Source organism: Balearica regulorum, chromosome 2 (genome assembly GCF_011004875.1).
Source record: "Balearica regulorum gibbericeps isolate bBalReg1 chromosome 2, bBalReg1.pri, whole genome shotgun sequence".
NCBI classification, from domain to species: domain Eukaryota; kingdom Metazoa; phylum Chordata; class Aves; order Gruiformes; family Gruidae; genus Balearica; species Balearica regulorum.
This window is the reverse complement of record NC_046185.1, coordinates 156,787,986-156,815,889: the sequence shown is the minus strand read 5'-3', so window position 1 is coordinate 156,815,889 and position 27,904 is coordinate 156,787,986. Positions and strand designations below refer to the sequence as shown.

Sequence of the window (27,904 nt, the reverse complement as noted above, 5' to 3'; positions counted from 1 at the left end):
GAATTTGAGGCATTGGAGATGGGATTTTATACCTTGAGCTTCTCAGATGGGCTACCAAAGAAACAAGGACTCAGAATTTCACCCTTTGAAATCACGTTTGGAAAATCAGAGCTAGGGCCAAACCTCAGCCAGCTCTGAAATCATGGTATTTTTTGGAAAAGGCCGAAGAAAATAGGCAGATCACATTTCCTAGTGGTTTATCTGATCATCCAAGGCTTCTGAATCGATACGGAGGTTCCAGCCCCACAGGCGTGACCAAGCAGTCACTCATATATTTCCACTGGCAGAAAGCTCCAGCAGAGATGGAACACCAGGATCAGTAATTTCAGTGACTGATTAGAAATATGCCGGTAGCAAGACCTTGCAACAAAAGTGATAAGTGACAAATTGGAGGAGTTGTACAGTACTAATGCTTGTTATTGCTTCTCACAAAATGTTACCAAGCTTACAATAATCTTTACACTTTCAGCAAAAATGTGAACAGTATATTTGAATATATTAAAAAGAATTAAAAAAACATTTCACAAAAAACATTTGTTGCCATATGAAAGTCTTTCAGCAATAAATGCCCACACCAGTATTTAAACATTGTTAAAAGTATAATGATTTGTACTAATAAATTATGCAACAAGAGAGGTAAACAAAATAAAATTACAGTATAGCTCTCCGTGATCCTCCACTGAGCATCCGCAGCTCTGGGAAGCTCCATTTTTAGATGACTAATTAAGAAACCGATATTTTCAGAGCAACAAAAATAAAAGCTTTTATTTGTTCATTTGAATATAAAACAGGCGTTATCACAGATGTACAAAGCGTACTGGTGGTTTAACATACAAGAAGGTTGCTGTCCTTTGCACATAAAAATTTTTGTTTGAAACTGTGATTGGCTGAGTTACATGAATTTCTCTAACCAGTCACCACACTCTATGAAATAACGCTGCTAACATTCAACTGATAAAAGGGACAGTCTTCCCTTGGGTAAAGTGTCAAGCAGGATTAAATATATATAATAAACAAGCACCATGAGGAATCTGCTCCTGTTTGATTAGTTTTGTGTTTAAATGTTCATTGTGTACCCTCTTTTTTTTTTGTGCATGTGCATCAAGTTGATTACATGGTTTTGTCTGACTCCAAAAGCACAAGGTCACAAGACAAACATTTTATACATTCTCATGAATGGTTTATCTACAGTACAGTTTCTAATACAGAACAATCCTTCTTTATTGCTCAGTCTGATGGTGCTTAAATGTTTCCTTCCTTTTGCTTGCACAACAAAACCAGAAACTCAGTTTATCATTTCTCTTAACTCAGGATTTAACAACCACGGATGACAGGTTGCAGAAGAGAGCTGTTATTAACTGCGTTTCACAACTGCATTGCAGTTCTTTTATTCTCTACAAATGCAAAGTTGACTTCGTGAAGGTTAAAGTGATGCTTTGAACGACAGCAAGATTTGTTTTGCAGTACTGAGATCAGCGATAGCAGGACTTCACAAGTTAGTTCACACACTGCAATTATGTTTGTAATCAATCAACATCTTGTCTGAAACCTTACAACAACTTGCCATTAAGAACAGATTTTATTCTTTTCAGGGAGCAGAAAATGAATTAGACAAAATATAGGATTGGTCTTCAGAGCATGAATAGGGCTATTCACAGGACAGTGAAGGTGGACAGGATGGTCTGAAAGAAAACGCCTCTGACATGGCAAGATGCTCCGTACTGTACATGCAGACTAAAACGTCCCTACCTCTTAAAAAGATTTTAAACACCCAGCATTGAGACTCCCTTATACGTGATATAAACATGATTACATTTGCCCTGCAACAATCTTAGTCATGCATATCCGGTAATGAGAGCCAGCACATGAACGTCATTTGGGACAATAAGAAAAGCATTCTTGGACTGCAGCTGGTAAATCCCACTCTGGATCACAAACAGGTCAATTCGGTTACAACCACATGAAGGAAGGGGAAGGTTTTAAAAAAAGGGGCACGGGCTGCAGGGAAGACAACAGAACTGGGGAATCGAACCTCTCTTTTATCCAAAGGTAGTAAAATGAAGGCAGCTGTGATGCATGTTTTCCTACTCTTCCCCCGTGGTGGCCTCAGATCGGCGACCGCGGGACTCCTCCGTTCTTTAAACAGGCAGATCGGTTCCTCTGATGTTTTAATGCGTTTAGGGACTAGTTAGCAGATGCACGATTCGTGCCAAATCAGTTGTAGTGACTGTACGCTCCTCTCTGTTAAGGAATAAATTAAAGACCATCGAAACAATCGTTTCCTGTAAATGTAAACTGGATGCATTGGCCACCGAGCTATGTGTCCTAGCTAAGAGGCAAATCGATAACTGTGCAAATAACCCCAAAACTTTTCCTTATAGCAATAAAAACACCAACTAAAACAATGAAAAAAATTGTGCAACAAAGTTCTGCAGCTAGACAACAGTGCTATTCCTCAACCTGCCTTTTCTAAGTCTAACAAGTGTATGCACATGCCAGCACGAATATTTATTGTTGCCTCCATGGCAAAGAAAAGAAAATTATTGTAGTGCATTTTTAGTCTTAAATTCATTCACTGCCTTAAAGGCAGCAATAATTCCACTTGCTGGTATCTAGAGGATTCTTTTCGACAGGGATACTTAGCAATCCAGGATTGCTTTTTTTTTTTTTTCCAAAAAATTTGTGAGTAACATTTGATTATCTACAGTGGGAGACACCATGCAAGTGACAAGTACTGCATTTTAAACTTTAAAATCTTTTGTCATTAGTGAATTTATATTTCATATATATATATTTGATGTGATACTATCCACTCAAGATAATACAACACTTTGTTTTTATATTAGCAAACATTTCAAGAGTTTAATATTCTTGAATGTTTTTTCTCTTTTATACTTCTAAAGAGATCAAAATAAATTAAACGTTTTGTACATAATTACAGAAGAAGTAGTTAACTTATTTTATCTTTTTAGTTTAGTACAAAGATATTTGCAAGTTCATTGCCGAAATACACCTTATTTATAAATTTCTTCCATTCTAACGCTAACAGCAAAGGCTCTTTGGCCTTTGGGCTTTCAGCATCTCCGACAGAAAGCTGCAAGATTTCTAATTGAAAGGTGCTACTTTGGGTATTCTCCTCGTACCACTACATAGTTTCCTAAGATGTGGGATCTAAAATGGCTTAAGTTAGTGACAGATCTGTATTCATCAGCTTTTTATGACATATTAAAACAACTGAAGAAAACAATTATTTGTATTAGTATGCAAATTGTTTTAAAAGAATCCATTTGGAGGGCAGAATTGAAAAAAAAAATCTACTTCAGCTTATTTAATGTAAAATACAAAGCCACATTTACTCAAAAAGCAGTATTGTCCAATAAGCAAAAAAAAAAAAAAAAAGTTTAAAATGGGCTTTTCCAACACACTGAAGGGCCTTATCCCATAGTCCTTCTTCTCTAAAATTTAGTGGTAAAATAAAACATTTCACATTTTTTTTTCCTGCCAATCGTGACTGCTTTGAAAAGTCGTAATAGAAACAGTTCCATTCTGATGAGTGTCAGCATCTTATCTGCACACTTTTTTTTAGTGGACACCAAAAAATTTTATACATCTATAGTAAAGTCCATGGAAGCTTTAAGGTACAAGACTACATGTTGTAGGCCACATAGATGGGATCTAGCTGGTCTGCCAAAAATCCATCTCGTAGGTGCATACGTTGTTTCTCTCCACGGGAGTTGATAGGAATTACACCAATGTCCACAACCACCACCACCCCTACAATCAGATAGTGTTCCTCCAGGACCACGTTAGTGACCAAAGGAACCAGGTCCAAAGCTTCTTGCTCCGATCCATCCAGCTCAACTACAACGACCAATAAATTTGTCCAGGTAAACACCGCACTGGAACAAAAGAAAAACTAGTATTAGTGGTGGGGGTTTTAACCCATTTCATTTTTTACCCTTTTCATTCCACCTTAGTTACCCTTTGTTCCAACCCCTAGGGCTCCTTCTGTATGCTCACCACAAAGTGTAAGTAGCAAGAGAGAAGATGTCCGCAGGCAGGGGCAGAAGAACAGCCCCACTAGCTCTCACTTTAATACTGCTGCAAGAGCAAGTGTTGGGCTAAACTTTACAGAAACTCGAATCCAATCCTTGCCCACCAAGTGGGGAGGTAGTGAGAGAACGTGTGGTTCCCTCTGAAGCCAGACAACTGTCACAGCACTGCTGTGTTCATGAAGGCATGCATGAGCGATGTGTGGGCGGAGGTGTCTTCTCTGGGGTTTTTTGAAGAGCAGCCCAGAAGAGCAAAGGAGGTTAAAAGAGGAGGCACCAGAAGGAACAGCAGGAACATAGTCTGAGCTGAAAGATTTTTGGGATAAACTCTGCCTGGTGAAGGAGTGCAGAGCCCTGGGAACATTTGCATGGCATACTGCAGGCTGCACGGAGGTCCCCGGGTGGCTGGGGAGGGGGCTTCCTCACTCACACAGTGCCAGGCTAACATGGCTACGTGCCTTCTGGACTGGGCTGGCTGCTGTCCAGGCAGTCGGAGCTCAGCACGAAAGAGCTGCGATTCTTCTGGACCAATTGGTTGATATAGAAATAAGCGGTGTCTCCATCTGTTTTATTTCGGCAGTGTTTTATTTCTGTTGGGCTTAAGGGGACAGGAGTTTTTACAATTCCTTATTAGCAGGTGAGATGGTCAAGGGAACACCATTAGCACCAGTATCTCCTTTACTGAAAGAACTTTGTAAGACCCCAAAATTTTGGTTAAGCCCTTAAGCCAAAGCAGGTAAATTTTGGTTTCTGTTACGGCGCATCTTTTCTGTCTAAGGATAATACCTTTATCCTTCCAAATATGGAGGCTGGGAGGGTATGAAAGTCTGGTATATGCTTCCCTCCATCCTCCTCCCCATGTCTCAAATATTTGTCTCCAAAGCCTCTGATGTCCCACAGGAGGTCAGCAGGACTAAGGCCCAACAAAGAGCAATCTCGTTCTTCCTTGCAGGTGTTTAAGACACAGATGACGGTTATTTCTTCCTCTAACTTATTCCACAGCATAAATAATAATAATATTCTACACATGTAACTCATACATCAAGTCCTGTACTTTCCCCTCCTTTACCTTATAAAATCAGGGGATAATTTCCCAGAACTGTCTCAAGCATATGCATCTGAAAGTTAGAATGTGTTATGTATATAAGCCAACTTCAAAAAGAGCTACTTACCCTAAGGTCAATGCTTGATTAAGGCAGAACTGCACTGGTTTAGTCTACTAAGACAATTCTGAAAATCCCTGTTCTTTGGAAGTGTATCTTACTTTGCCCAAAATTCAGTTAGGAAAATGTTCTCTATGTTGATGCTTAACTGAATGGATTTTAGGAGAGAAGTACTCACTATTAAAAAAAAAAATCATTTTGAGATCCTGCCAAAGGACTATTTGATTGAATTCTTATGTGCTTATTGATCTGGAAAACTAATGAGCAGCCACAGCAAGGCTATGCAGGCTCCTTTTAACTTAGTACTGCTATGAAATGAATTTTAATTTGTAATTATGTTTTCACAGACATTCTAGTAAATTTTGATTGATGCTGAGTATTAACAAAGTGAAGTATCAGTCTGCCCAGGTGACCATCTCGAGAGTGGTCCTAGAATTTTTATGGATTGCTGTACAAGCATCTAAATTAGTATTATACATATTTTAACAAAAAAGCCTGTTTTATTAAAATATAAGGTAGCACTTGAAACCTTGCCTTAAACCTACCGTTAGCTTGCTACTTGGGAAAACAATGGCATGATTCAGGAGCAAGTCCCTAAAACATGGCTTAGGAGAAGTTAGTTTGTCTGAGTTGAGAAGACTGATTCCCAAAACCTTCATGAAGCTTCTATTAAGTCCTAGAGCCATTGATGCTCCTAAGAGGGTTTCAATTTAATTTAAAACTCTTTTCATATGTCATGATTCTAACTCACTGATGACTACTGTAAGTAAAAGGAAAAATTGCCCTTTATGTTCTCACCAGTTGAGATGAAGATATATTGGCCAGCATGTATCTCATATGAATACATAAACTTTCTAGCCCTGATGAATAAAAAAACCCAACCCAGCCCAAACACTAGGGACCCAGGAAGGCCGTGCTTTCTCAGGAAATTATGGAGTCACACCCAACAGATGCAACACAGCCAATGCACTAAGCTGGGAACAGCCCCTCCTGCTGCTTCCATCCCACCAAATGCTTCAGGAAAAGCAAGGAAGTTGTTGAAACACCTCCAGAAAAAGAGACCCATAATGGTTTTCTTCTCCAAATAGCTTGTGTAGTTGTATCTATTTGTCATTATGCAGAGAGAGAAAACCAGTTCTTAGCAAACTCCAGGAAGCTATGTTCTGTTCCTCTTTCAAGGGTTTACAGGAGTCAACAATGTGCTTTAATTAAAACTCATACACATACATTATTTCTCAAGATATTGCGCAGTAGTAAAAACACTTTCAAAGATGCCTGGCGTAGTTACATATCACAATAAGATCAGATTGTGCCAGTCTTTTGCTTCTTACGTATTGAGACACAGGAGGTCCAGAGTCAGAGGTTGTTTATGTTGTGCAAAAATTTCTTAAAAGACAAGAATAATTTTAAATGACCTTTTAGATCTGACCCTGAATGACAGAAGTTGCACGGCAGGACTGCATGCCAGTCAACAAGTCACCGCGTTCCTCAATAGTGTTAAAAGTTACAAAATCAGCATGTGTTTCTTGGAAGCTGAGGCTACTTTTACAGGCTATCGAATGGACATACCCAGGACCTTTTGTTTGCAATAGGTATTGATGCAGTTAAATCCTTAGTGGGTCATTGTAACTGAACCAACCACGGCCTCCAACAGGAAGAGGCTCATGCCCCTGTCCAAAGAAAGGCACATACAAAATACATATAAAAAGAAAGATTGAACCGGCTATTATTTTGTCAAGGGGTGTTTCACAAAGACAAGAGGAGGATCTCTAAGAGAAGCTGAAAGAGAAGTTAAGAGGACACTCAGGACTAGGAGTATGAATGAAAACTCCACGACGGTGGCTTGACTTGAGAGAGCTATTAAGCAGAGCGCTAGTCAGGAAGAGGCTGGGAACTGTGAGCAAACCAGATGTTGTCACTCTGAACTACTGGGTGTCCATTTTGTGCGGGGACTACATCAGAGAAACATCTAACTCATCAGCAATCTCTCTTCTTCGAGGTAAAAACCAACCCTGAAGACTTCCAATTTTGGCCTTTGGGCAAAGGGTAGTTAGAGAACAGTGTGTGGTCTGAAATCTCGCTCATGTGCCTTGTACATTATCACCCAACTACTGGGAAGAATGAAGGCACTGAGAATTATCTGCATATACTTCTACCTTCTGGCAGAAATTCAAGAAATTAAATGGCCTTTTTCTTTGGTCCTCTCAGCTTACCCCAACCCTTTTTTAGGGTTTCCATGATAATGGAAGGCAAAGGATTGTCAAAGCACCCTCAGTGATCTTGGAAAAAGGAACATAATTGAAGTATTTCTGGCCACTGAAACCCATGATGGTGATTTCTGCAGTGTAACATGGCTACTTCATCCACTGCCCATCAGCTCACACTTTGACGACACACAAATCTCTGACAAACAGGTACTGCCGAACACATCGATTTATGAATCTATGGCCATCTTGTAATAGAGCTGTCCCTAAAGAACTTGATCTGAAAACTGTTCATCCAGTACTGATACTGATCTGACACATTTTCAAGGAGCGTTTCACAACATCCTTAAAGTGTGCACGCTGGTCTCTATGAGGACACAGAACCCACCACCCTGTGTCATGGCTAGCTGGCAAAAGACCATCCCAGCAGTGATGATGCTCTAGGGAGGAGGTAAAAAGGCAAAACCTCAGTTACAATCAGCCAAGCAATTAACTGCCTTAATTATAACAGGTATTTAACTAAAAAGCAAGATGTTTCGACTAAGAAACCAGTCTGGTCGCTCTGCTTCATTATTAAGTTTACTGCTCCAGGCCACACCTTTGCAGCCAGGATTGAAAAGAAAAACGGAGAGCCACGTCTCATACTCACTAAATTGCTCTGGCTGTTGCGACAGGTTCGTTTTGGTTGAAAGGAGAAGAGCTGAGCTGAGGTTATATCAAAACAAAACAACTACCTGACTCAGTCTTCTGATGCAAGAATAATGAAGAGCAATTTGTTCTCATGTCAGCCTCAAGAAATGATTACCTGCTGTGTGCATTTGATGATGTGATACATTGATTAAGACAACATCATTATTAACTCATTGATTTACTGCTTCAGTTTCCATTGTGACCTTGATTTGATCACTGCTTCATTTATTAATAACCAATTCAAAAGTAACAGTGTGTTCACTAATAAAGTTTATTAGTGTGTTCATTTATTTGAAATGTTTGCTTGCTTACTCCTTCTAATAACATCACTCCTAAAGCTTGAACTCATACCAGTTTGCTTTTCTCAAACTCCAAGAAACAGCTACTGACCCACCTGAGAGCTGCTTGGCTCTTTCAAATTAAAAGTTTAATCCTTCACTTGTACTTAAAACCACACACACAAAAAGAAACATATTGAATGATCTTAGCAGAAAACTTCCTGATTAAACCTGTTTGTGAAAAGTTTCATCCTAAGGACATATTTACAGCTGGGTTATAAATCCTGTGACCATCCTGACAGGCCATTTCCTGGATCAATTGCAATATCCAAGAAAAAAACCCCCAGACATTACAGATATTTCAGCTTTATATAAGGGCCCTGGTGTTATATAATCCTTACCATTCTGTGATGCTCTTGTGTGCTCTAATTACAGAGGTTTCAATATCGATCGGATGGTATCTCATCCCTCGTAACTCCATGGCTTCATCTAATGCACCCACAACATAAAGTGCATCATGGCGTTCTGGTTGTAAGGAAAAAAATATTAATGATTCTAGTCTCCAGTGCATTAAATGACAAAAATGTTCACATTAATAAATAAGTAAGTATAACATTTATAAGTTATCCTCGAATTTCTGAAACCCCAAAGTGATTTCCAAACTAATGAGAATTCTCCCTTGCTGTGGAATGGAAAGTGCAATGCAGAGCAGAAAGCAGAGGAAAGGAAGGCAGAAACACTATTCCCATTTGAAGAAGAGAAAGTTGGAAGTCTTTATCCACAGATAAGGGCATAAATTCCTGTTTTTCTTGCAGGTGGCTGCAGAACAGACTCATTCTTTTTTAAGGTGCCCTAAATAGACAACAGGCTCCTTGGTTCTCTCTCTTTTGAAGGAGAAAGGATGGATTTGACCCTAACAGTATGGATGATGTTCTTCCAGTAGCTTTGAGATGGTCAGTACTGATGCTTAAGGTGTATTACAAAGGTGTTTATCAATAAACTAGAAATACGTGCTATGTACCAGATGATAGCAAATTGCTCATTCAGACAAATGGCAAGCTCTGGAGCGTAATGCTCTAATAATACCAATTTTTACCGACTAAAGAAATAAATGAGGCTGAAATGACACTTTTAAAAAAATATTAGGCTGATAATAAACAACTGCATGTTATCCCTAAAGAAATAATAATTGCTCACAGACTTAAAAGTAGATAACTGGCTCTTTTTACATTAATTTAGATAGTTACACAGTGGAAATGTAATGGCAATATAACCTCTCCAGTAATAAGGGGCAGAGAACTTTCTGCAGTGGGAGCTAAAAGTGGGAGGAGAACGGAGAGTTAGCAACTCTTTGCCATGAGAAGATTTAAGCCATTTGGATACTTAAGTTGCAATATCCTCAGAGAATCCTGAATTTTCTCAAGGCTGGGCTATTATGAAACGAAATAAGCCTGCACAACTGAAAGTAACTCTTTTCAGGAAGATGCTAACATAAGAACACAGGCAGCAGTCATAATCTGCAGTGATTGCTAAAATGTTTTCAGTTTTGATGAATTCACTCTTTGGCTGAATAACGGCTGTTCTAATTGCACTGACACTGGGGCCCTGGGATCATTCCTGGAGGTGCCCGCAGCGTTGCTAGAGACCACACTTGGCCAACAGCTTCGACTGCCACCTCAGCCAGCCACCGCTCGTGGCACTGAGCTCTGCAAAAATGGCAGGAAAGTCGCGTTTTCCCAGGCAGAGACTGTGTGTGCCTGGCAGTGCTGGTTTGCTCACATGCGCACACAAGATATGGAATATCATAAAAACAAGTCATGAAATCCTGCACCTTCCTGAGAGAAACCCAAACACCCTGTAGCTTCTCCTGCAGACTGCTGCCTGCATTACATTTCAGTTACCATCCCCGCAGGCTGAAAGACAGGGAAGCTGTGGAGGCCGTTTCCTTGGAAGTGTTCCAGGCCAGGCTGGATGGGGCTTTGGGCCACCTGGTCTAGTGGAGGGTGTCCCTGCCCATGGCAGGGGGGTTGGAACTAGATGGGCTTTGAGGTCCCTTCCAACCCAAACCATTCTGTGATTCTATGATTCTATGAAATCTGAGAAATGGACAGCTTCTGTAAATAAGGTTGTAATAGAGGAATTCTCAAAGAAGGTGGTCATCACAGCAGGGACGGGGCTCAGACTCACAACAAGGCTTTTTCTGTCCACATGGATGCATTCCTGCGGATATGACTGCGAGAGCAATGATGGCATTTTAAGCTGTATTTCGTATTTTTTAAGCTGAAGGACTTGGCATGTTAACATCGCCAAAAAGCCACTGGTGGAGGGGATTTATATCACATGAGATACAGCAAAGGAAAAGCAACTGTCTCAGTAGGGAAATCTTGCCCTCTGTTTTATTTTTTTATTATTTTAACTAAGGCTTTTTTGCAGTTCTGCAGGATTCAAAGATAGAACCCATTGGGTAGAGCAGGCCAAGAGACATGGTGTCAGCCTCCAAATAAACCAAATTATGTGCATAGACGTAGATGATGAGAAACCTCTTACCTCCATTTGCATCTGTGAGTTCTGTTCTTCTCAGGAAGCCCAGATAGCCAGTTCGAGCCCAAATAGTCTGTGTGTCTCCAAAGCTGAGTCTTGAATTAAAATGATCTGACTGCAAAGATTCATCTCCATAGATGGTAAAATACCCACTGGCATTGTGAGTGCTGTGAACCCATATCTAAGTTAAAAGCAATTATACTGGTATTAATTAAAGTAGCTTTCCAGAATGAAGCCTTATTGAAAATTCTTGATGCAAAGATTTTTAGTCATAGCTAGATAATACTATAATGCCGTTTAACACTGTTTCTGCACCCATAACTGACCCAGTTTTGGGCCCAGAGACCCCAATCTAGCCTTGCTGAAGTGGGAGTGTGGATCTGAGCCGTGCGTGGGGCAGAGGGACGCTGCGGGGACCCCTTGCAGCCCCCGGCCCCAGGTTAGCCACAAACCTGCACAGCCTCCCTGAACGGCTCAGCTAGCTCCGAGGTCTGCCTGGTTATGGCAATTTTCAGAAGAGCCTACAGACCAGAGTGCTCTTTCCATCGTTCCCCCGCCCCGGTTCAGTGTAGGTTTTCGAGCAGAGTGTGCTCCATGAGCACCAGACAGATTATTTCAAAGGGTGAGGCCAGGGACCTCCACCCATGGAGAAAGATTCATCTACCTCAAGGCATCACGGAAATTTTTACAATTTCATAGTACGGAAATCTTACAGACGAATCTCACAAATTAGATTGTAGTTTTAATTATGACTAAGCAAATTCTTAATTTTGTTAATTAGATCTTTAATTGCTCATTGAAAGTAACATTTTTTTTTTCTTTCTCTAGAAACATTAAATTAAATTGGAAAAACATATAGCCTTGCTCAACTGGGCTAATGAGAGCTCTTCAGTGCATTGAAGCACAATGATTATAAAGGGAATAGCGCTAGAAAACCATCCAGTTGAAATTAGGCTAATCAATAAACTTATTTTTTCCTGTAAGTTTCCATCAAAATTAGTAAAGCACCAAGTAGAAAATACAGTTAGAAAAAGAAGATTTTTTCCAATTTTTTAACAAACTCAAGGTATTATTAGTAATTTTCAAGTATATACTATAAAGATCTGTAGAATTCACAATTTTCTCAACTGGGCACATGATAAGATATATCATAGGAAACCATTGGCATACAAGATGATAGCTTTATCTCTGCAATTTAGTTCAAAGCATACAAAGCTTAAGTTTTCATGACTCACCTCACCAAGATGAGAATCTCCTAAGGGTCCCTTTGTTTCTGGATTAGCAATAATGATACGTACTCCTGGGAGGATCTATTGAAAGAAAACGCGAGGCAGTAAGAAAGCAGATACTGGCTTATGCGATCATATGCTGCATCTTCGTCCCCAGAAAACCTTCATTACAAAGCAGAAGAAATCCTTAAAAAGTTAAAGTAGACTTAAAACACAAAAAATTAAAATAGTCCATAGATGTAATAAATTCTGAGACATCTGGGAAATGCTACAAAACCTCTTCTCTTTGTGAAAGCCATTCCATCATTAAAAACTCCTCAGAAATCCAATGTTCACCTACAAATACAAATACAAAATCCTACCACATGGCCCTCGTCTCTCTGAGAATATATACTAGAATAGAGAAATATATATAATAGAATAGAGAAAAAACACGCTAGCCACCTGACACTTTGGCCTGAAACAAAAAACAAGCCAGAGGCACCATCCGATCTCCCCTGAACGAGGCCCTGCCAATGACTTCACGTCACGGACATTCAACCACTACAGAGGTGGGCAGATATTAAACCCTAAAATAGAAAAGGGAGCATCCTTTGACCATGAGTGTTTGGTTAGAAAGCTTTAGATGAGCATCTCCAGCGTCAAGGGCAGCAGTCAGTGAGCAGGGATTGCCTCTGTGGCTCAGTGCAGCCGCGACGGCACCTCTCCTTTCTCCCAAGGCAGAGCACGCTTAGCAGCAGGTCTCGGTCACTGGTGCATGGCCAGAGAGCGCAGCCAGGGACAGAGCTGAGAGCAGCACCCTCAGCTCTGTGTGCTGGGTGTCCTCACCCTGCCCCCACAGCGATGCCACCCACCGGGGACGGTCCCTCTGCAGGTGATCAGTAGCCTTGAGTACAGCGTTGGTAATCTCCCAGCAGTTCTCAGTGGAGGCGGGTATACATCGACAAAACTGCCGTCACTACTGGCACATTTGTTGGCTGTTTCAAGAGTGAGATGCGGAGGATGAAATACCTTTGTTTTGCATAAAAAAAGGAAATTCTTTTTGCATAAAAGAGGGAGGTACAGCGCATCAGGTACCGCCACCGTGCTGTAACCTCAACAGTAAAGAAAGGTCTTCAGTCTGCACAGCTGGTAAAGCCTTCCTCAACACTACATTCATGTAAAAATGAACAGAAATGGACATTTACTGAAAATATTTACCATAAAAGGTACGTTTAAATCTTCTTTTAGTACTTACTTTTCCTGACTCCATGAGGGGCAAACTATGTGGAGATCCTCTTTCGACTAAACGAACTCTGTAAAATACACGTAAAAATAATATGCATAATACACGGTTGCGTTTATTTGCTTTTCATTAACATTTATTTCTAAAAGGAATGGTTAATGTTCACAGAGATTAATGTTATTTTTGGAAGAGATGAAGCTTATATCCTGTAGAACATAATCAGGCCCGATATTTAATCTTAGTCAAGACTTAGAGCTGGGAAAATAATGAAAAAAAGATGTGTGTGAACGTTACTTAAATATTAAATTCTTCAAATGTAGTTGGTGCCTTTTATTTGTTTTTGATAGACTTTTGCAAATGGAATTCCATGCACAAATTTATTCACAACGAGAGGGATCTAAAATATTGATTTCCCACAAGAACATCATAAATGCCAGGGCACAGACACAAAAGCATGCGAGCTGAGTGAGCAACCACATTCCACGAGTAGCTAACAGCTAAAATCAAAGTCATATCGAAGTAGCTCATAACCTTGCCTCAGCTTGAAATTTGCATTTGCAATCTTTTAATTATTTTCAATGAACAGTGGTTGATAAACATTTTAATAATAAAAAATCATTTAATAGAAAATGTTATTACTACTGATGTCAGACCCTTTCTCTGAGTGTGACTTTTTGGTCCTTCCTCTTCCTTTCTTAGATAACTTATTTTCCCACTAAAGGAACAGAAATGGCAGCTCTCCTTCAGTGGTACGATGGTCTGGAAGGAAATTCCTCATTTAACCCTAGAATGGTACTCAGCAGGTTAGAATGAAAGAGACTTTGAAGTCCTAAACTAGCTGATGATCTCCACCACTAGATGGTGAAGAAAATTTGGTAACATCTAGGCATTCCTGTATCCTAAGTGAGATTAACTTAAAAGCTCTAAGAGTCCATGAAACCTTAAACTTCCCACTCCTGAACATTTTTTACAATCCACTTAACCAAGCTAATCTGGGTTTCTGTCAAAAGAGCTGTTCTTACCCCTTTCCTCCCCTCAGCTCTGTGATTAGAAAGAAAAAAAAAAACAAACCAAACATGAGATGCCCAAAAACCGACCCTGTAAAAGGTAAAGAGGAAATGTCAGAAGAGAGGAAGACACAGCTGGAGTAGATGGGTGGAGAACTGGATCCGGTTAAACTGATCCTAAAACTGCAGTCTGTTAGAAGCAGTCACGATAGATCTTTTTCGGACTGTTTTGAGGTCTTTTTATAGACAGAGTACTGCAGTGCTCAGTTTGGGAAAGTAGCGATGAGACACAGAGAGACCTCAGCTAGAGGTCCCTTTGGAGAAGAACAAAGCTTTGCCAAGTTCAGCCCTTACATATAAAGGAGATGGAAAAAGATATTTTTTTTTTCTTTCTACTTCTTTGCTCCAAATATCTTCTATAAAAGCTGGGACTGTCAAGGTCAAGGCAGGAATAGTGAATAGTGTTTTATCTGCAGTTCTGGGAAGTCTCTCAACCTTGATGGACGGGGCAGGGCTAAGCCCTGAGGCATGGCACATCATGGTGAACAGTTCCTTACACTAACAGCAGAGATACAACCCAAATACGCAGCAATTTCAGACTGATTTTCCAAGCCATTTTGAGAGGGAAAGGATGTAAAGTGCCCTACAAAGGGCGCTGCCTGGAGCAGGCACAGGTATGGAGCTGCACCCTGACCTGCTCTCCTTCAAGGTGTGTAACAGGAACCACCTTCCAATTTTTGACTGCCACAAAACTCCAGACAGTCTGTTGCTCTAATTACTTCTTCTGTGTGTTACCTTTGTATTGTCCTTGTTTTACGCTGTATTGCTCTCTTAAACCTCGGTTGTGTTACAGGCGTACACAGGCACCGTGTTTACTACATCATTTTCTGTTGAGCCTCCCACCAGCTGAAGAGCAGGAGGGCCACCACTGGCTTTCACAGCAAAAGCAGTGAAGGTACAACATCTGTCTGTTCAACCAGGACACAGACACAGGGCAGCAGAAACCGAGGCCACAGGAGCTCTGCTCTAAGGTGTACATGCAAGGCTAAATCAATGCTACTCTAGAAAGCGTAAACCACGCTCGCGTTGCTGTTCAATATTTAGGAGTATGCAGCACAGGCTTTAAAAATAACTCTGTGCGTACGGAAACAAAATCAAATATTGCAAAACCCAGTTGTTAATAATGCCTGTATTTCTGACTTTTAATATATATCTTTGTTCTGTAAAATCCACGTTAGAAAATGCCTTCAACTGAGTTCTTCCAAACAAATGACATCTTCAGTCTTCAGATACGTAGTTGCAGACAGGTGCCTGTTCTTACAAGAACTAGTCATTGTTGCAACCACTTGCTATCTCCTTTAACAGAGTTAGCTACTTTATTATTTACCAACATTTGGCAAATAGATTTAGTCTAAAGAGACAATTGAAAAGACCTCAGCCATATGCAGTGGTAAGAAAGATAGCGTAACAAAGGTCAGGAAATACTTTATTTGAATTTAAGACTGGTTTAAAAAGAATTTGATTTGGATAACAGTAGCAATAAACCTCTGGGGCAGGAAAAGAGTACGTCAGAGCTGTTCAGCTGCTCGGAGATTCTGCTGGCCTTTGCTCCCTTCCCGTTATTAAGACATGCCTCAACGAAGTGTTGCTGAACTCCAGTCTAGTAGAAATCACATATAATAAAGCTATACATTCAATAGTCAATGAAGTGACTACTGGAAATGAATCTACATTCAGAAATCTGACTGTCTCTTTCCTCTTTGCTTTCAGCATCTGTGCCTCCCACCTTGTTCTCATTATCACTAGCATATTCTTCTAGTTCCCTTCTCTACCTATTTCCTTTAACCTCGTCTGATTTTTTAGCACATGAGGATCCCGAAAGCACAATTTCTCAGTTTCAAATTCTGTTAAACCTCTCCCGCTCTGTGCTTTCCACCTTGCATCTCTACAGAGTTACCAGGGCAGCGCACTAAACACAGAAATGGCATTTCCGGGAGGTTTTCTGTGAGGGCCCTGTTAGTGCTTAAAAACTTGGACTCTTTTAAGAAGTTTCTGCTAAGCTCACAATCCATTTGGGAATGTGCTGTTAAACCTCTAACAACACTGAAATAATAAAAGATATTTTGCCACAAAGAGATTTTAAAAACAATAGAAGTAAAACGTTAGATTCTGATGTTACTGACTCCTATGTGCATACTTAATTTTAAGTGCGTAATAGTCTTATTAACTCTGCTGGGACTAGTACTGTGAATAAATTAAGGACATTAGGCAATAATTTTTAAAATGAGTTTTACTGTGCCTCAGCATAAAATAATTCAATTGTTCCCACTCTTCCCCAAGAGATTTCCTTTTTTCCACTGACAAACACAGACAGCAGACACGATTGAAAACTTCTTCGCTTTCCCCCTCGAGTGAACAGCATCGCTATCAAGGCTGGTCTGGCAGGCAGGGTAAAAAGGCAGAGCACGCTGCCCATCAGATCCTCGAAAATCAACACCTCTGAATTACCCAGGTGATGCTGGCAAAGAAACCCACCGCTCCTTACAGCCTTCTTAGGACAATGTTAGTAAACCTTCTCCACATTCTCAAATAATCATAATGTGCTCCCGGACAGCAGAGGTCCAGAAAGAGCAAGTCCTGTTTCTCTGCAGTGCTCCAGCCCGTCTTTGTTGAGAGTGAAAACAATTTCTTACAAAGTGAGCACAGAGCCTTCCCGCTGCTTTCTGTTGCCTTCCAGTCGTGCTGGGAAAGGCAGAGGAGAACATGGCGGGAGAGCCAGCCTGGGCAAAGAGCCTGAAAATCAAGTGGACGGGAGACAAACGCTGCCCTTGGGCGTGAAAGCTACTTTTGCACCTTCTGGTGGTTTGCAGCCAAGCTGCGATGGAAAACAGAAATGAGGGACCCAATGTAGGGCAGACACGGAGTTTCTCTCTCACCAAACCGTCTCACTGGAGGGGAGAGGCAGAAGATGTTTAAGAATCACTGCACTGTTACAAAGGTATAAGCAACGATGATATGCAACAAATCTGTAGTATTTACATAGTATAGTATAAGATAGTATAATTTTTAAAATGTTCTTCACTCGTTCCTAAGAATTAGTCTTTTTTTCTTAAAAATTCTAACTAGAGCTGTACAGTTGAGAAAGCTGCCTATGTTTCAAAGTTTGGCTACTGGGATTCAACAGGTAAAGCAGCTACACCACCAGTATGTGCTAAACCTTTTTTCTTGTTACAATTTAATACATTGGACAGATTTCACCTCTTTTAAATCAAACACAATAGAAAAGTAGGAGTGAAACCTGACTTCAAAATGAGAACTGTGAAGCCATAACTAACTGGCACTGTAATCACTGGGCAGCAAAGGGGATATCGAAATATAGTAACAATGTCTTTCTGCCCAACAATCTTACATGAAACTGCAAATTTTGTTTATGTTTCTTTTTCAATCTGGTCTGTTTGGTGGTAAAAACCTCTCCAAAATATATTCCACAGCTTGCTAGTATTTTGCACTAATCAGAGAGTTTGTCAGCAGAGCTTTTAACTATTGCTTTGGGAATCTGCAGGGGCTGGAGCGTGCAGAGTAGTACTAACCAACGTTGTGATGCCAAAACTGGGCAAACTTTCAAAGCTGGCTGTGCTGTTGCTCTGAGAAAGACTTTGGATTCTGTGATTCTAATAGAGACGGAAAGAAGCTATTAGGTCATCCAAGTCTCGCTCCCTGCCAAAAAAAGACTGTTCCCTGCAGTGCACTTTCGAGTGCTGTGTCTACTCCTGTTATAGTATTTCAAATGATAGGGCTTCTTCCACTTCCCTTCAGACTTTATTTCTCAGCTGAATGTATTTCATAGTCAGGAACCTTTTTACTGCGATGCTTGGCACAAACCGTTCTTAGCTTCCTCTTGTAACTTCTAACTAGCTCTCCACGTCCAATTCAAAGGAGTTTTTCCCACTGTCTCCTTTCTTTTTAAATATAACTCAGCTGCGGAGTTTGCCTTTTACCCTAATACTTGGCCAAACCCCACATCCTGAACTTTTTTCTTCCCTTTACAGCCATTCCCACAAGCTGAGCCATGGTAACCGCCCTCCTCCTCCTTGCCAGTGTGCCAGCAGCTTCTGCTGTTAGCCAGGCTTGGGCACCGAAGCGCTGCATCTTCCATCATCTCAAGCTCTTATTTCCCCTGAATTATTCTTCTCCCTCCTATTTTGAGCGGTCTGTTCCCACACCATGCCATTTTGCAGTCATGCCAGCTTGGAAGTCCAGCTTTTTGGTTTCTTAAATATTTTTAGTGTGCTATTTTGCACACTGATTTATTTCAGTAGCTGTTACGGGATGCTGCTGCTCTTGAAAACCTTCAGCATCAAAACTTAGAGGAAATCAGATAGGAGTGATGCAAGTATAACCTAATGTATACAGAAAATACACTATATATATAGAAAATACCAATATATGTCTCCTAAGTCCTGTCCTTGTCCATAGCCTTTCTGTGGCAGAAAGAAACAGCCAATCGTTTCTGGTTTCATTCCAGCCCTATTTCTTAAGATTTCTTGCTGATTATCATCTTACATGATATGTTGAGCTTGTGGGGAGAAAGCGGATATTTTCTTATCCTGCAAGAAATTGATTTTTTTGAAAATTTTTGTGTATTAAACTGGAACAAAAAAGTGAAATATGGAAAGAAGCTGTAAACTGAGTCTGAAAAAAAATGTTGCAGGTCAGAAAAAGAGGTTATTTATGTTTAGTGTTTCAGGCTTTTTGTTTTGAAATTTAAGTTAATTAATTCTCCAAACTGAAAATGTGCTTTAACCACCATCATCAGCAAAAATTCAAAAGTTTGAGTGTTTTGACCACTTACAGAATTTTATCTTTTTCCTTAAGCTGAAAAAGATCTGTCAAACCTGACTCTTCTGATTTCAAAAAAATGGTCTTTTCTGGTGAAAAAAAGACAACCGCCTAATTCATTAGGAATTTTAACCAAAATCTAATTGTAAGGCATTTAATGCCAGAGAGCACATGTGTAGCGATATCCACTGCACAGGGATCTCCCAGTTCTGACTCCGATGGCCAGGAACTATTGACATCATCAACACGTTTCAGATATGTATCACTGCCTAATGTTGAGATGGTGCCTGAGTAAGAGTGATGGTGGGAAATGGCTGATGCAGCCTGTTCTGATTTTCTATAGTTAGAGGACAGGCAGGCATTGTAGGTAGCAGTGGGATCCTCAGCTGGGATCAGGGCTCTTTGACGCTCAAGACTTTCAATGCATCTTCTCTTTACTCAAGTAATAAAATACTTCTACATAAACTATTCCTGAATTTACAAGACAATGAACTCGTTCTACCAAAAATGGAAATACGGATCAAAAACCAAATGCTCTGCCTTCCAAAATGACAGACCCAGTTCAAATAGCCAGATCAGAAAACTAGGAAAATGGCATAGCTGAAGACTTAGGCTGAAAGGAAAATTTAGCTAATGAAGAAGAGTTTCCCTGCATGATCCTGGTTTGCTCAGAGCAGTTTTCCTCCCATCACACAACAAATTCAGATAATGGATAAAGACAACTGAGACTGAAAAATGGAGGTTTTGGATTGAGGCAAACTTTAGCCAACAAAATGAACAGCGATTAAATCTTCTATATGTCTAGGACATATTTTAATCCTGTTAATTCTATAATCTACAAGTTCAGTTAAAGAATTAGCACTAAATCACTTCCTTTAATGTAAAGACTTTTCTTTGCTATAAACCTAAATGACACTTCAAGTCCCAAATTCCCTGAGGTCAAAAGCCAACAGCTTCCAATCCTTCAGATGGCTGAACAAAGAAGCAGAAAAGGTTACGCAAGGATTTAAGACAGTTCAGAAAGTTGCAAAGGGATCGAAATGAGGCAGGAACTCAGGTCCAGAAGAGAATATTCAAAGCTTCAGAGATTAAAAAACTAATAGCAATTTTATCATATAAGACTAAGGGAATATGTAAAAAACCAAGCCATGTTTATGTTTTCAACCTTGTAGTACTTTAAAATGTTCAGCTTTCAATATATGTGAACTACAGTAAATTTGTTTAAATTAACACTGCACATTGTGTAAAGCACAACATGCAACTATTTCAAGTGAATGCCGTGGACCGGGGCTCTGGAGAATCCAGTGTCCCTCCTAGCCCTGCCTCACACCCACTGTGCCCATCAGGCACAGCCAGCATCACCTTTCTCGGTGCTTCGCATTCCCACCTGCACAAACAGGCGTAATGCTGCTCTCAGCCTTTATCTTTTTATTTAGATTACAAACCTCCCAGGACATGCTGTTTATTGCTAATTGCTTTTACAGCACTTTTCATAATCATAATTGTGCTATGATGATTCTGTTTAATGCAGTATGTTTTTTCTATTTTGTCACCCTTTATCTCCCCAGTTCTAATTGAGAAAAAGAGACTCCATTCATAAGGAAAACTTTCACTGGAACAAATTTGGGATCTGAAAACTTCTTCATGTAACTAAATCACCCTATTTGCTGTTAACAAATGATGGAAATAATTTTAGTTTCTGTGATGCAATATTAATATTTGATATTCACACAATATTTTCAAAGGTAAAATTTCCAAAATCAGTTCTCTTTCACCTGCCTCCTTATCTTGCTACAAGCTTCAAAATTCACACCACCAGCTGACTCATGGAGCAGACACTCTGCTTTTTTGGGGGAGAACTTGCAGAAAGTTGCTTCTCCTTAACAACCACCAGGGACATTTGCTGTGCATGGAAAACTTCAACACAGGGAGCTAATTTTTGCAGTTGAATTAAGACTACAGACTGCCACTGTGAAGAAAAGGTCAGTGGTGCCACAAGCAGCAGCGCATTGTACACGTGAAGGCACTGAAAAGGAACCGTCCTTTTCACAGGAGACTTACTGGGAACCCTGGCTGAGCTTCATAAGATTCTTCAAATAAGTAAGCTCATCTTCTGGAAACAGACATTTCTTGTATATGTAATATTAAGGAGGATATGTAAGGCTTGAAGCGGCACATTAAGAGCTATTGAAAAGAGCTATTTAAGAGGATATTACATCTCTAACAAAGTTAGTAAGGGTTCCTTACTTCAAAATGGGATGTTTTCGCTGTTTTTCAGACCTCTCCTTCCCAACCCTAACCGTTCAATATCCTTACAGCCAGAGACCCCACTGACAGGAGCCGAAGGAGTGCCTGAGGCTAGCAATGCTGGAGTTGGTCCCAAAGGTGACAGAGCCCATTTCCCACGGGGAAACGCCAGCACAGCACCCTCTGCTGAACTCTTCGTGGCAAAACCAGTCAGCGTGTGGGACAGCAAAGGCCCTGTCCTCCTGCAAGGGCTGGCAGGAGAAGAGGGGAAAGGAAAGAGGGGTGGAAAGCCCTTTGGGAGCTCCATGTCTTATAGCACACCACAGTCTGTGGCTAGGTCTACAGAAGCTACAAAGGCTTGCTCCAAATTTCACATGTATTCACGAAATGTTTTTCCTTTGAAAGCAGGTGCCTCTATTGTGAAATGCGCTCTAAGGTAGCAGTATGGCAAAGCAGCGCTTTTTCCTCCTCTGCTGCAACAGTGAATGTACTCTATGATGATCACTCTGGGCATTTCTAAAAAATCACTGTTTAGTGCTCCATTAGTAGTATATACCAAAATGAGGGAAACAAAACACATCACGTTTCAGAATACACTATCTGTAAAAATCAAATAAGTAATACATTTTCTCTGTAAAGAAAATGGAATAATGAAAATTCCATTATTTTAAGACATTCTTCTAAGTGTATGCTTAGACTCATTGCAAACTCTGGGGGAAAGAAAGAAAGAAGTATGGCTTGTACGGAAAAAAAGGAAGAATTTCTAATAAATCTTCCTCAGAAATGTGAGCAGCCAGCTTGCTTTATCAAGTCCCAGCTTCTGTAAGGAGCATGATTGAAAGAGAAGGACCTGTAACAACAAAGAAGCTCAGCATACTCTGAAAGGGGAAATCCCTTTTTTTTAAAACAGTATCAGACATTCTTAAGGAAAAAAAAGTTGGTGGATTTTAATAAGCTGGAATATTATTAGGAAATTCAAAACTGGTTTCTAAAAACAAACAAAAATGGACCCATTTTCCATCTAGTTCTTTTACTCGTGTTTGAAGAATCACATGCAAATGGCACTTGCAAACCATTGCACAAATGTACAACTGCAGTACACCTGCTTTCCTGGAAAGCTATGGCTTTTTGTTTTCCCTTTGTCTTCGTCTTACTTGGAACACATGACAGTATTCTCTTTCCCCTAAGCCCTCCAGGAAAATATAACTGGAATTTCTTGATTTGTAGTTAAAGTATGCTAAACCACATCCTCTTTCAAAAACTACATTTAGAGCCAACTCTTACTGTTGTGCTCCACTAACATCATAACATTCTGATCCCTTGAAGATGACTTTATCAAAGAAGAAATAAACTTGCTTCAAGGGAGGAAATTCTTCAAGAGCTAGTAATCTTTCCTTAGAAAGCACAGAAATTGCTTTGTAGGGCTCCCACCCCCTGAGTTTAGTCTCACAGCTCAGACTGACTGGGACAAGAGGGGGTGATTTCCCATCTGAATGTCAGTGGATGCTTTTCCCTTTCTTCTGCTCTGCAACAGAAGTTGCTTTATGCGTGGAAACATGAAGCATCTTTCAAAACTTTAATAATAGGTATATTTACAAATTTGATTACAACTCTAGATCCCCATACATAAACAGTACAATCCCTTAGATGATGCTCTGAACAATTTGCTCCTCTTCAGTTTCCCAGGTCGTCAGCTTTATTCCTAATCACTGACTATCCAGCGCACAGAAGTTGAACAAGTCTCTTGGTTCATCCCCTGACACAGGTGGTAACAGCAAGAGAGGAAACGTTCCTCCACGCTAGACAGACCAGAACTTCTCTAAATCAGAATTGGAAGTGTTGATATGATGCTAATCATCTGGAATTAATTTTTCTTTGTGGGAGATTTGCTTCCCATAGATCAGAAAAAAGTGCCAATGGGATTTTTGAGACAGCAGTGTTTGCCTGGCAGAAACAAAACACAGTGCCACTAGAAGGCCAAGGCTATATCTTCTCCTGAGCAAAAACATGAGGAACGAGGAGAGTTTTAGCAGTACCATTACAGACAGCTTAAACTCACCCATGAGATTCTCTAAGTTAATGGGTAAAATGCCCTGAAGCCATGTTTCTACAAAGACTCCGTAAAATCAAACTGCATTGTCACTTACCACACTTAAAACTCTGAGTGACTTAGGTTTTATTTTGAAGACTTCAACCCCTCCTCCTCCCAGCTGAGTTACCTCTTCTACTGACTTCACAGGGGTGAAAGGCTTTTCCTCTTTTCCATGAAAAACCTGTTTCTGTGATAACAGGAAAACCCCCAATAGCTAAAGCAACAGACAATCTAAAAAACAAAATGTGTGAAACCTGGAATTAGAGCCACCCACTCGAGAAGATCCTCGAAGCTCCGGAGGACTGGCATGGCGCTGCTGGAGGTAGCACCCGACACAATTCAATCTGTAAAAGAGCTCGCTGGGTATAAAGCACGAGTGGCTTTCTGAGGCCAATGACTTGTGAGGTCTGTGTTTTGAACTCCTCACCAGCTACAGAGCACTCCAAACCTCAAAATACTCCACATACTTTACCTACTCAAGGAAAAAGGTGGCTGTATGTCAAAGGAGGCAATAATAGATTTTAATTACCGCTCTGGACCCCACACAGAGTGAATAATTGAGGACTGGGATTTTCTGTAACCTGCGACTGGGCTCTGTACGCTGTAACCCATTACAAGGGCTGGAAAAAGCACTGCTCCTCAGCGCATCAGGGAGCGCTCTGCAAAGTTTCTCTCTTGCTACCATTGGCAAATGGCTTTCAAGTATGATTAATCAATTAAGGTTTCACAAAAGGTAACTATTTTACTGTCACTTGCCATTAGCATGTCTCCTGCTGACATATATCCCCCCCAGCCTCTTTTCCCTACTACGTGACCATAAAATGGTTATCCTCCATGCCGTGACTGTGCTACGGAGCACTGCTGCGGCTATAGCTTAGATAATAATTTAGCTAAGTAGTTCTTTTGTCTGGTAACCCTATAATAAGAGTATTTTTCAAAGTAGATGGAGTAGAAGTGTTTGAGAATTAGAAAAAAAGCTCCCGTGGCTTTGTTGCTTGGTATTACCCAAACCAGTGTATACACAACATGAAAGTTTCAGTAAAACATGGAGGAGACGGATAAACAATTGACAGCCAGAATAAAAGGCTGTTTTTCTTTTCCTGCACGAAGTCTGAAATGCTGGAATATATTAAAATAAAGCCAAAGCCTTAACTGATTCCTTTTGACAGAGCCTGCATTTCAGACTGGGCTCAGTGTATAAATAATCTATAAAAATAAATCCTAAGTAACTGTTTTCACGTATCTTTGAAATGCTACAAGTGTTCCCTTCTTTTCTTGAGGAATGAGATTCAGAGCTTCCATCCTCCAAAATCACCTCTGTCAAAGAGACAATATCTGCGCAAGTCTGATGGAAGTTCAGAGCTCTCTGAACACTCCCAAAGTCCAAAATGGAAAATAAGATTTAATACAACATACAAATGACTTCCTAAGAAATCAAGACTGCTAATGACATAAGTATATACAAGGGTCACTTCTTTTTAAGAAAGACACTGATTTGCATCACTCCAGATGTCAGTGACCACGTAAGAAGAGAAGACACCTATGTGTACAACTCCACAAACTGCTTGTTTAATAAATACAGAGGGTAATCAGATTAAAATAACTGCTCTAATGATGGAGTGGGAGTACTTCAATGAGAGAGTCTGGATACCACAAGCCACACATTGAATGACAGCCAGACTAAAAAATTAGTAACTTGAACCCAAATACATTCTTGGGGCTTCTAGTCTAGTTGGCGATACCCTACATTGGGTTTGGTTCCCTCCTTGGTGCCAGCTGCCTCACCATGTCTGTGACCAAGGAATTATCCAAGCAGCTCACCGCTACATGTAGCTCAAAAGGAAATCTAGTAAAACACAAAAGGGTTTAATAAATTAAATTCTCCATTTTTTTAACCCTACTGAAAAAATACAGACTTAACTAGATGAAATTGAGTAATTTAAATGATCATTTAATGCACCTATTATTTCACCAAAGGGAATACTGGAATTTAAAGACAGGATCAGAAGGATATGAGGGGTAAGGATGCCTGCATATATGAAACTAGAGATGGTACCAAATAAAATTGAGAACGGTGTTTACTAGCACTGCTTGAAAGTCTTCATTCTTGCCCAGTTTGGTACAAAATGTGGATGTAGTTCAATAACAGCTTAAACACAATTTGTAGTCAAAATAAGGGGAAACCGTCTATTACAAATGCATGCAAAATGATACAAAATCTTCATCAATACATATGTGAGTTGATTAGTGGCTCTCTCCCCCTAGAAGTCTAAGCCTCCACTCCATCAGAGCTCCTAAGCTGTCGCTCCCTGCTGCTGAACAAAACGACTGGTGACATTTTTACCTGCTTTCGGAGGCAGACATAGATTGAACTGAATTTGCTTCCTTTTACTTTTTGTCCTTTTACAATAAACTCTGATATCAAAGTAGAGCTTTCCTTGCCTCACTTAGGGCAGGACAGTGATTTTTGTAATCTTTTTTTCTTTATGGATAAGGTTTTGCTATTGAAGACAATATCAGGATGCAAGGGGATGTTTATCTTTACTGGATTTGCAGGAAGTTTCAATTTTAGGAGAAAATCATTGATCTCCCTCAGCCATCATCAGATGGATCCTTCAGCTCAGTAATTAAAACTTCTGAGGAAATCCTCTATGCAACATTTTAAATATGAAAGATACAGAAACACAGAAAAAAATTTCCTATGTTAAAAATTTGAGCAAAAATTCCAAAAGGTCAAAATATGTCAACATTTTTAAACAGTAACATTTTGAAAACAGTTTTGAATGATTCTATTAAAAAATATCTTTTAGAATATTTGCAAATATATTGAAACATTTGAAAATCCAGCCTGACCTCCTGAAGAACACTTAAAAAATATTTTTGCCCCATCTATGTTAAAGGAAGATTTATTTTGGAATATACATGAGATCTATTCCCAGTTTGATGAAGTGGCTCATTTTCCCAATATTTTTTCTATCAAGAACTAACCTGCTGTTAAGGATGAGGAGGCTGTGAAATTTTCATGCTAATGTCAGAGATATATTTTTTGTTGGACATGCTTAATTTTATAAACACATGTACATATTGTTTTAGAACATTCTGCATAAACGTGATACTTGGGCTTTCAAGTTACATCTTTACTGCTACAAAAGCATATAAGTGTTATAAAAGCCAACATTTTTCAAGTATATGGTGTTTTGGTATGAGGAGAAAAGGGTTTCTCTTTTTTATCTTGCAAGCACTTCTCAGCTTTTAGCATATTTAGGTATCTTACCACTTGAAAAACTTTCTGAGGAGAACATGATTGGTCTAAATTGACAACGGAGTGATCTGAACACCACCAGTTTAGACAGCATGACAAGAATATGAATATATTCTATTTCTTCTTTTTTTTTGGGGGGGGTGGGGGCACATAAAGTTGCTTTCCTTGAGGCAGGAGCAGAGAAATGCAGCCAACGACCCGACAGGGTGCTCATACCTGGAGTTCTGTTGCATCTGCTCTCCCTGCAGATGCACGTGGGCACATGTACATGACCTGAGTTGCACAGTGAGTCAGCAAGGGGACCAGCCGTGCCATGCCAGCGCAGCCTGCTGCGAGGCCAGCTCAGGTGCGGTGAAGCATTAATCCACCTATTTTGCCTTTTGGATCTGAGTTAATCTCTCTAAACTGCATTGCACTGCAGTGCAGGGGCTTATCAGCTGCCTGGTGCTAACTCAGGAGTCTTCTCCTGTTGTTTTATCAAACAGCCCAGGTGGGACTTGCCCATCTTTGCTCGCTCTTTCTTGGCCATCCTGAGGACACTCTGATTTTTAGAAAATCAATGAGATGCCAAGTACAACAATACTGATGTATTGTCACGAAGAGCAAACCAGAGCTGTATACTCTTGCTGTTCGGACGATACTGTTTCCAAAAAGAGGTGTCCAATGCCATTCGAGACAGCACCGGGTGCCTGGGTCATCTCATTACTGCTAGCAAACACATCACGAGCTCAATGAGGGACCCTGCTGCAGTAGCTGTAGCATCTAAAACAGCACTACGTGCTCAGAGCCAGGCAATCAAGCCTTTTTCCAGCATCATAACTGGTGCCAGCCACTTACTGAGTGGTTGCATCCCTTGGCACAAGTTTCCCGAACCTCCAGGTGAGCCCGGTCCCAGCCACTTCCCTCAGCAGGCAACTGTGGCCAGAGCTGCAGAGTCCCAGCAGCTAAACCAGTGGCCCGGTGACTCAAAACCACACAGAGGCACACGCAAAAAGGTGTTTGAGATCCTCCAACCTGACCCAAGAAGCAAACCATCCAAATCCAGCAAGAGCTGGGAGGAAATGTCTAGTTTGGT

The 27,904-nt window shown here is 40.3% G+C and overlaps 1 protein-coding gene across 6 annotated transcripts in view; it reads right to left on the bottom strand.

Annotated features, from left to right (window-relative positions):
- Positions 1-737: 737 nt before the first annotated feature.
- Positions 738-27,904, bottom strand: part of DIP2C (disco interacting protein 2 homolog C) — a 330,556-nt gene continuing 303,389 nt past the window's right edge. For all 6 annotated transcript variants that reach the window (XM_075746603.1, XM_075746605.1, XM_075746604.1 and 3 more), the window contains 5 exons: positions 13,395-13,452; positions 12,164-12,238; positions 10,935-11,109; positions 8,789-8,912; positions 738-3,899 (listed from right to left, as the gene is read on the bottom strand). In XM_075746603.1, coding sequence (XP_075602718.1) covers positions 3,647-3,899; positions 8,789-8,912; positions 10,935-11,109; positions 12,164-12,238; positions 13,395-13,452 — 685 coding nt within the window. In that variant the 3' untranslated portion in view covers positions 738-3,646. The remainder of the gene's footprint in view (positions 3,900-8,788; positions 8,913-10,934; positions 11,110-12,163; positions 12,239-13,394; positions 13,453-27,904) is intronic.